The sequence below is a fragment of the Nematolebias whitei genome, chromosome 13 (assembly GCF_014905685.2).
Source record: "Nematolebias whitei isolate Nwh7 chromosome 13, NemWhi1, whole genome shotgun sequence".
Lineage (NCBI taxonomy): Eukaryota > Metazoa > Chordata > Actinopteri > Cyprinodontiformes > Rivulidae > Nematolebias > Nematolebias whitei.
In genome coordinates, this window is record NC_056510.1 from 8,383,052 (window position 1) to 8,392,795 (window position 9,744).

The 9,744-nt window shown below is 43.1% G+C and overlaps 1 protein-coding gene across 1 annotated transcript in view; it reads left to right on the plus strand.

The window, feature by feature from the left end:
- The window catches only part of LOC119418996 (insulin-like growth factor-binding protein 5), a 12,406-nt gene extending 2,907 nt beyond the window's left edge, over positions 1-9,499 (plus strand). The window contains exons 2-4 of the mRNA XM_037686288.1: positions 6,174-6,394; positions 6,610-6,729; positions 7,957-9,499. Of these exons, the coding sequence (XP_037542216.1) occupies positions 6,174-6,394; positions 6,610-6,729; positions 7,957-8,088 (473 nt within the window). The 3' untranslated portion in view covers positions 8,089-9,499. The remainder of the gene's footprint in view (positions 1-6,173; positions 6,395-6,609; positions 6,730-7,956) is intronic.
- Positions 9,500-9,744: the final 245 nt, after the last annotated feature.

The following is a 9,744-nucleotide window of genomic DNA, read 5'->3' on the forward strand; positions in this document are numbered from 1 at the left end:
TCTTTACTCATGATATGATTCAGTATTTACTCATGATTCGATTCAGTCTTTACTCACACTATAATTCAGTATTTACTCATGATTTGATCCAATCTTTACTCACAATGTGATGTAATATTTACTCATGATACAATTCAGTCTTTACTCAAGAATATGATTCAGTGTTTACAGTTGATAAGATTCAGTCTTTGGTCATAATTAAATTCAGTCTTTACACACAATATGATTAAGTATTTACTTACAGTACCATTAAGTCTTTACTCACTATACGATTTGGTCTTTACTCATGATACGATTCAGTTTTTACTCCCAGTATGATTCTGTTTTAACTCAAGATATGATTCAGCCTTTAATCAACAATATAATCCTGGGATTTATAACAATTCCCTTTAGCTCCTAATTGTGATTAGATTCAGTCCTTAGGCTTGATCATGTTGAGTCTTTATCCAAAATATAGTTCAAACTTTGCTCATGATTCAATTCAGTTTTTACTCATGAAATGTTCCTGCCTTTACCCACAATATGATTCAGTTTTTATCTTCTTTATGATTCAGTTTTTACTCAGTTTACTATTCTGCCTTAAATCACAATACAATTTAGTTTTACTCACCATATGATTCTGCCTTCATGCACGATACAATTTGTCCATTAATCCCGCTGTAATGCAGACATTATTTATGATACATTTCAGTCATTAATTCTGATTTGATTCAGCCTTTTCATCACAATACCATACGATTCTATCCCGCTTTAAAAATCCCCAAATTGGGGAGGGGGGGGTGGTGGTTAAATTTTTACAAAATAGTGTTTCCATAAACTTCTGTGAAATGTTTGAGATCGGTGTTGTTAAAAAGCCAAAGTGATCATATTTGGCCTTGATTGGAACTGTGTAATCTAAGTACACATGACAGTAACTGGATCACAGGTCAACTGGAGGTGCATTTAGCTCATCCATCCATTATCTTTACCTGCTTCGTCCTTTCCAGGTTGTGGGGGTCACTGGTGCCCACATCCAGCAGTCACTGTGTGAGAGACGAGGTACGCACTGGACCAGTCGCAAGTCCATCCCAGAATTTAGCCCAGCTGGAATAAAAATGATATTCTTTTAGAAAAACAATCATTTATTAAATTGTTCCTTTGAAGTGAGGTCGTTCAAAGGGCTATCTACAACAGGTAAGATGTTAACAGTTGATAACCTTTCCACAGAACCTCACTTCAAACGATTAGCAGTGTGCTCAGAAATCTTACTGTGATGCTCTGCGAGTGCGTCAGCTTCTTGTCTGAGTGTAGATGAGCTGCCAGACAGACTGAGAGGAAAACGTTTTTTTCCCTCGTGTCACACGGCCTTGTCATTAATATTTAAAATCATAAAAGGCTTAAATAAGTACAGGCCTCCAATGGCTCATATATTGCATGAGAGCTTCATATATACGCTGTGGTCCCTCTGTTGTCGTGTAGCTTCTAATCACCAGAAAAGAATTGCATGTCATCACTTACTTTAGGAAGGCTGTTTGACTCTGAGTGTTACCATCTGCTTTCTGCGTGCTCGCATCATCACTGGCTCAGCTGCTCACGGAGTCGGAGCGCAATACGAAGCGCCGGGCAGGAATAAGGGGGAAGGCTGATTGTCTCTGTAAGACTAATAACAGCCAGTCACCGTGCTCCGTCTGCACGTTACGGCCTCTCACGCACAAGACGGTGGCTTCATGGTTGGCTTGTTTGAAAGCAGAAGCGGTTTCCTCAGACCATAAACATGCATGTTAGGTTGATTGGTAACTCTAATTGGCTCTAGGTGTAAGCGAGAGAGTGAATGGTTGTTTGTCTTATTTGTCTTCATGTGTCCCTGTGATGGACTGGAGACTTGTCCAGGGCGTCCCTCGCCACTTGCACAGTGATAGCTGGATATGGGCACCAGCAAAAGGAAGTAGTGGGTAAAGATAATGGATGGATGGATGTGCAAATAGCTGAGTGTCCCAGTACAAACTCTGAGTGCTAACTGGTTGCATGAGATGTTTGTTTAAAGTTGGCAGCGGCGTTATGCATTCCTTTAAACATGCAACATTTAGATGCTCCCTCATTTTGTGGCAAACGCATAATGAAACATTATAATCAGGAGCAATGAGTTGGAACTGATGCGTCCATTAAAAAGTGACAATTCAGCTGATAACAGGTACTTCACTGATGGATCCAGCTGATGCAGCTTAAATAAATAAAGATCTCACCAGTTAAATAAAATGGCAACAAGGACCCTAAATGGTCCGCAAGTCCTGAGTTTGATACAGATGTTGTCATCTGTGACACATCAGCTTGGTTTCTCCCAGTAGACATTTTCAAAGACGTTTCTACACCTTACAGTAACTGCTGGTGGTAGATCAGGGTCCAGGCTTTTCCAAACGCCCCTGACCTGGTGACTGGAACCTTCATCTCCTGGGAGCAGAGAGGACGCCTTACCACGAGGGAGATTTTCAAATTAAAACGCTGCTCAGCGGGACACTTATCTGACTTTGTTTACGTTTTGCTCGTGGACGGCCTCGGTTCGGGACCTCTGCGCTCCCCTGAAACAGCTGCTGCGACTCGAAGCGAGTCAGAAACTCGTCACACCCAGCAATTGTGTTGTGGTGGTGGTGACCAGAAAAGACGACGCATGCATGCGTGTGGCTTGTTGAAAACCCAAACCCAAATACGGGACAAAACCTCAGACCAAAATTAGCCGCGTACAGTAGAGCAGCCGTGCGCCTCGTTCTTATAATTTACTCGTCACATGGCTCGCAGAAGAAAACCCCGCAGAGTCCGTTCACCTACAGCAGCATTTCCCTCCTGGAAAACAGAAAGCATCCTCTCATAAGTCCTGTTTAGCTGTTTATGATCCTTGAATTGTTCTTGCTGCTATTTATACCCCACATTCAGAAAAGCAGGAAACTTTTTGATTGCAATGAACATATTTGTGTGTGTACGATACTGCAGGACAAGTTGTTTCCTGGACCAACAAATTCCTCCGGCAACAAAACGTACAAATATGAGCCTTTCCAGAACATCTAACATCTTGGCTGTTGTTGGTTTATTTCACTTCCTGAGCCATTTTCGTGAAACATGGAAGTGATTTGTCACAAGGAAAGGATAAACGTTTTGGTGGCTTTGTAAATTAAAGTCAATATCTCATAAAGAAAATGAAGCTAGAACTAACTATACTTTTAAACAAAGATCTCTGTTAGCGCTCAGAATATGAGTTAAGGATGCCTTTCAGCTACTACCACACCAAATCCTAATTCATTCTAAGTAAAACTGACCAACTTACAGCTTTTTGTGTTTGCTGTTCAATTCAGTTCAGTTAGAATCACCTCAGGTAACTGAGGAGCAGACTGCTTTGAGTTTAACTTTATCACTGAGTCTCATCTTGAGCAAGCATGAAGGCAACAGTGGAAAGGAAAAACTCAGCATGAAGAAACCTTCAGCAGAACCAGGCTCGGGACAAGCGGCCATCTGCTTCGACCGGCTGGGTTTGAGAGGAACAGATACACAATGGCAGGTCAAGAATCACATGTTAAGATAGAAATGAAAACTATTCATTTGTAACAATTCATTTTAAGAAATGAGGTCAATTTGTCCTCCAGTAGTCTAAGCCTATAGCAGCATAACAAGCCAACCCTAACTATAGGATTCATCAAAAAGGAAAGTCTTAATCCCAGTCTTAAAACTGGACAATGTGTCAGCCTCATGGACAGAAACTGGAAGCTGGTTCCACAAGAGAGGAGCCTGATAACTGAAAGATCTTCCTCCTATTCTGCTTTTGGAAACTCTAGGAACCGCGAGTAAACCTGCAGTCTGAGAGCAAAGTGCTCTGTTAGGAAAATATGGAACGATAAGATCTGTAATATAAGATGGAGCTAGGTTGTTGAGGGTTTTGTAGGTTAAAAGTAAGATTTTAAATTAAATTCTGAATTTGACAGGGAGCCAATGGAGAGAAGACAAAACTGGAGAGATATGAGCTCTCCCACTAACTCCAGGAGTCCAGCTCCTGTTTACATGTGAATACATAAAAACATAAATGATAAACACCAAGCCTCTGACTGAAACGTGCATTGGGCTCTTATACAAGCAGCTAAAGTTCAGCTGAGTCTTTTAGCTTCGTCTGAGACTGGACGACACCTGAAACAAAATTATAATTTCAAACTTTTTGAATCAATTGCTCCTAAAAGAAGAATCCTTTTTGTAAAGTCCAGGTTTGTGATGCTTCTCGAAACCAATCATAGAATTTAAGCTAAAAGCCAATTTAGAGGTCTAATTTGAATTATTCTAATTTAATCTTAATTCCTGCTCGATGACAGCTGACCAGGCGCTGGCAGGACTGATCCTGTAGCAGGAAACTTGTGTCACTGCTCACATTCTCCGCTCTGAGCCTTTTCAAATATTCAGCAGCAGCATGGCGGTGACGCTGCAGGATGGGTTACCGTCCTCGTTCTTTAAATGTCACAAGTCTTCAGGCTTGTTTGCGCTCGCAATTATCCCTCCTCCGTTCACGGTGTTCTTACATCAGGTAAAGATGTAATTTCAGCCTGAATGAAAGGAAAGAAAGGACAAATGTTACGCTCACAAACTCAATGGAAGGCGGGGAAAATGATTATCCCGGCTTTTTCTTTTTGCTATGATTACAACCTCAAAGATCCAGAGGAGAGAAAGACGTCCACAGAGATGTCAGCTTATCGTCCAGGCTTCTGCCCTGAAGGAACGTGGGATATTCACGAAGCGTAATTGTGTGCAGATGTTAATTTTTAAACAGAGAAGGATCAGGTGCACGTCCTCTAGCTTCTCTTGTCCCAATAAAACCTTACGCCAGAGGAGGAGGAGGTGGAGAGAGATAACAGCGCAGCTTCGGGCTCAGACTAATAAAAGGGACTGCTCATGAGTCTGCTCACTTGGCTGAGTTTCAGGAGTTAAACCAGACCCGCTGAGCCTCCTTTACAGGTTCAGCAACTATAGCTTGGACAAACGGTCTCTGTGGCCCAACTTGTGGTCTAACATCTGAAAAGTGGAATTTGGTGACACCGTTAATGTCAGTTGTACAAACTCTTTGACGTTTTCCCTAACAGGGCTGAGCCATTAAACAGGCACGTGCAGTAACACTATTGCCTGCCTTTGCCTTTGGCAGCGGGTGATAATGACTTTTTCCACAGCTCGGTGCAAATAGGAGTGCCTGTTTTAAGGATTTATTTATAGCGAGGGGCTAGCCTTGTAGTCTGGGCAAGGAGACACAAGGACATATCAGAACCCGAGCCGAGCTCTGCCAAGTCATGAGTTGTTAGATTCATTTCAAAGAGATGGGAGAGCAGAGCTGAAGCCAAAGACTCAATTTTGGTAATCAACCCCCCCCAACCCCTCCTCTTCCCCTCGGCCTCCCCCACCCCTCCCAAAGCCTCCCAGACGCTCATGCTGTGTCAGGCTCTTTGAACATTAAGTTCTCTGAGCTCGTGGCCCTCGTTACGTCTAGGCGCTCGGGGTTTAAGAGACTGGACGCCCACAGGTTTGTGAGGAAGCGTTTCTCAGCTGGTCGTTCTGGAGGCTCGACGGCTGCGTTGCGTTTGAGCGTCAGCTCGACATTCCTCCCTGCTTCAGAGCCAGTTTCCTCCTCAGATAAATATAACCACGGTCATCCACACTGGCACCACGGGCTCTGTCGAACGGGGCCTGGCAAAGTCCATGTAACAACTCCGTACTTATGGGTCAGCTAAGCCAAAAGTGGTGTGTGTGTGTGTGTGTGTGTGTGCATGTGTGTGGAGGGGGATGGGGGTGGCTCTTTCTGTGGCCTCAAAGAACCTGAGGCTGGGGGTCCGGGCTTAAGAGGCTGAGCCCCAAAGATAGGAAAAAAGGTGGGGGGAAGATTTAGGATAAAGGTCCCCAACCTGTAAATGTCTCATGGACAGAATCGCTGGGATTTCTGAGACTGCAGCACCCCCTGGGGGGAACTCAAAACTGCACAGAGGAAGTCAATAAATGTAACACAAATGTACAAATTGATTTGTTTATACCTTTTGGTTTTGCAGTCACTAATGAAGAGCGGTTACTGATTTGGTGGCAGTGTGATGAAGCTGTTGTGACATGCAGCTTTAGCTGAGTTCCTGACTTTAAACCGTGGCTCGGTTAATATCTTTAACATGAAGCGTGTCTCATCTGTCCAGGTGCAGAACGGGAGTCGCGGGAACACGAGGAGACCATGGCTGCAGGGGCCACAGGAGAGCTGCAGCCGGCCAAAGTGCCTCTACATCCCATAGACATTGTGAACAGTAAAAAGGTCATCGCCATGCGCAACGAGCATAAGAGGAAGCTTGGCAAGCAGCGCTCCTACGGCGCCACCATGGATTACTCCCCTCTGGCCATTGACAAGCACGAGCCTGAATTTGTAAGTGTGATTGTTGAAAAGTCTCTGAAGAGTTTAAGACATTTGTGGTTTTGAGTGACAGAAAGGTAAACGCCAAATCTTTAAATTACTGCAAGGAGAGGAGGGATTCAAACCACTGGAGGTCAGCAGATAGGATGTTTGGTTAAACTTTGAACTGGTTGCAGCTTAAAACCAAAGTCTCTAAAGGTTGTGACGCTCTGCTGCTTTCTTTGAAGGGTCCCTGCAGGAGAAAACTGGACGGGATCATTCAAGGGATGAAGGACACGTCTCGTGTCATGGCGCTGTCTCTGTACCTTCCAAACTGTGACAGAAAAGGTTTCTTCAAGCGTAAGCAGGTGGGTGCTGCCTCCATGCTGACATCATGAGTTTTAAATCATTTAACACTTATACTCAATACCAGTTTTTAAACCAAAGTATCCACTTTGGAAATCAAAGTTAATTTCTGAACCATTTATTTTGTCACTTGATGTTCTCTGACTGAACAACTCCAAGGTCCTGCACAGAAAAAGTGGGTTAAGAAAATGGATGAAAAGAAGAACTTAAACGAACAAAAATCTTTTTCTCTGGTTATATTTTGAACATTAAGAAAATTAAAATGACGTGACCAAAGGCAACTTGAGCTTGTTTTACCAAGCATCAGAAAGACTCCCAAGCATAATGACCCAGACATTCAGCAAACTGGTATTAATGATCTATAATGGGAATGGATTTACTAGTTTTTGACGGAGACAAACCGATCTGCTTCATTTGATCAAATAAAACATAATCCGTCAACGTTAGGAGAATAATAATGTGTATTCTGCAAAGAAAACGTACAGAAGAGGACTTGAAGAGAGTTCAAACCATTTGACATGAGAAGGGCTAAAAAGCTCTTTAAACCAATGGTTCCCAACCATAGTCCTTGAGGAACACCACCCTGCATATTTTAGTTGTTTCCTGCTTTGACACATCTGATTTAAATGAATGGGTGATTAACAGGCTTCTGCAGAACACAAAGAAGTAATTAAATCACTGAATCAGGAGTGTTAGAGCAGAGAAACAACTCAAATATGCTGGATGGTGTTCCTCAAGGACATGAGTTGGGAACCATTGCTTTAAACAACCTTGGTTTAGAGAAATACACTTGAAATATGTATTTACAAGCTAAAGCAGCAAAAAATATTTAAGAACAGCTCCAATCCTTAAAAAAACATCAATGTTTCATTGTCAATTGTGTTTTATAATCCTTGACAACATTGACGAGCTAGCAACTAGCATGAGCAAGACCAAGACCCAAGTGGATCTCTGTCGTTTTAAAACAACTCTGATGTCAAAAACTTCTAAATACCATTTGAAACCCTTTGTACCACCTTCATGAAAATCATGCGGGAAGTGCTCTAAGTTACAATGGAAGTGCTACAGCTAGCTGCTGCCGTTATTTGTGCCTGAACACACTTCTGTCTAAGCCCAAAGAGAACTTCCTTTCAGAGTTTCTACAGTCTGATGATATTAAGTTACAAAATGTGAGTTGAGGTTCTGTTTCCTGTTTCCAGTAAAACCATTTCCTGTTTTCTCGTCGGCAGTGCAAGCCTTCCCGCGGTCGCAAACGAGGCATCTGCTGGTGTGTGGACAAGTATGGCATCCAACTCCCAGGAACAGACTACAGCGGTGGGGACATTCAGTGTAAAGACCTGGAGAGCAGCAACAACGAGTGACACCCCCCCTCCCCCACTGCCCTTCTCCAGCCCCGTCCCCCCGAAACTACCACACGACCCAGGGCCGGAGCCTCTACTTTGAATCACACCTGAGCCCTCCGCCCTCTGTTCACCGCTTCTTCTTTTTTAAAACGAGGGAAATAAAGCAGCCACCAAAAAAAGCGCGGGCTGAATAATAAACAACTTTTTCCCTGTTGTCAATCAAGCACTCCTCGACGAATGAGGGGTCCAGACGTTTGGGGCCCCTGTATGAGCCCGGAATGGATATATTTTTACAGAAACTGAGTATTTCAGTATTTCATTGTAGGGAAAATTTAACACACATTCAATATGGACAAAAAGGCATCCTGACACAAAATTGATAATTGGCAAATACTTAAAAAAAAAAAAAAGTCTGGGTTTGTGGTTCTGTAGGAGCACTTAGGGGATCCTGCTTAGATTCGTAAACCTTAACAGAAAAATGTTTGCCTGTGAGCGCATGTGTACAGAGTGAACGTGTGAAAAAAAAAAAGACTAGAATGTTGTTTCTCTTTCGTTTGACTTTCCTGAAAACGAGGGTTGCGAGCGCTTGACGGGGGTCTCGGGGCCGACCCGTTTCTCTTTAATCTAAAGAATGTTTTGGGACACGGAGCATTCAGGAGGAGCGACGTAGATCATCGCAGGCACGGACTCGTGTAAATGGGCTCTTGGAACACGTAGCTGTAGCCTGACATGCCAACTGTGCCTATGTGAGCTGACACTGCCGTGCAGAGCGTCGAGCGCTCCGGCTCTGCTGGGGAAGAAAAAAAAGACTCGCAGCTCCAGCGACGGGACTCAAGGTGGATCTCAGATCATCGACTCGTGTGATTTCGCTTTCTTTTGAATAATCAAACTCGCCAGTCAAGCGGGTTTCTCCTCCAGCTGATTTGTGTGAAGTGGTGTCTTGCATGTTTGTGCCGTTTTCTTTGCCTTCAGTGACGTAAAGACGACTCACGTTTGAGCCACGTTCCCCTTCAGAACCGCTTATTCAAGGATTCCTTGGTTTGTTTTTTCCCCTCCAGATACAAAACGTGATGAATATGTAAATGTGCTTGCCTGTAAAGAATTTGAATGAGCCTTAGTAACCAAGCTATTAGACTTCAGGGCGATCTGATCACGGAACAGGTTAATCTGCCTTTATGTCTGAGGAGCGTGGTCAAAACGTAAAGTTTACCTGAGAAAACGGGCTTTATGAAAATCACAGTGCCTTCCTGCATACTGCTAAATTATAAAACTGACCCGAAAGGGACCTCAATACCAACATGAGGCAGGTTTTTGTTCTAACTACAGCAATAGTACTGATTTTTTGAAGTAGGGTTTGGTTAGGTTTTGAACGGTTAGTATCTTACCTGTTGTAGATGGTGATTTGAATGACCTCAGTTTGGAGAACTTTGCTGCATGTCATTTACCTCTGAAGTAAAAACTCAGATTCAAGAATGACTTCAGACCTGACTATACAGTGTTCCTGCTGCATATCTGAAAATCTGCTCAGTTAGCAGGCTAACTACCGTTAGCAATAGTAATTCTTTACAATTACTTTCTCAGCATTCTAAAGATTCAAGTATTGCATCGACATGGTTCCTGACTAGATTACTGTGGCCTGAAGTAACAGAAGTGAAAATAATATTTAAAAAAAAA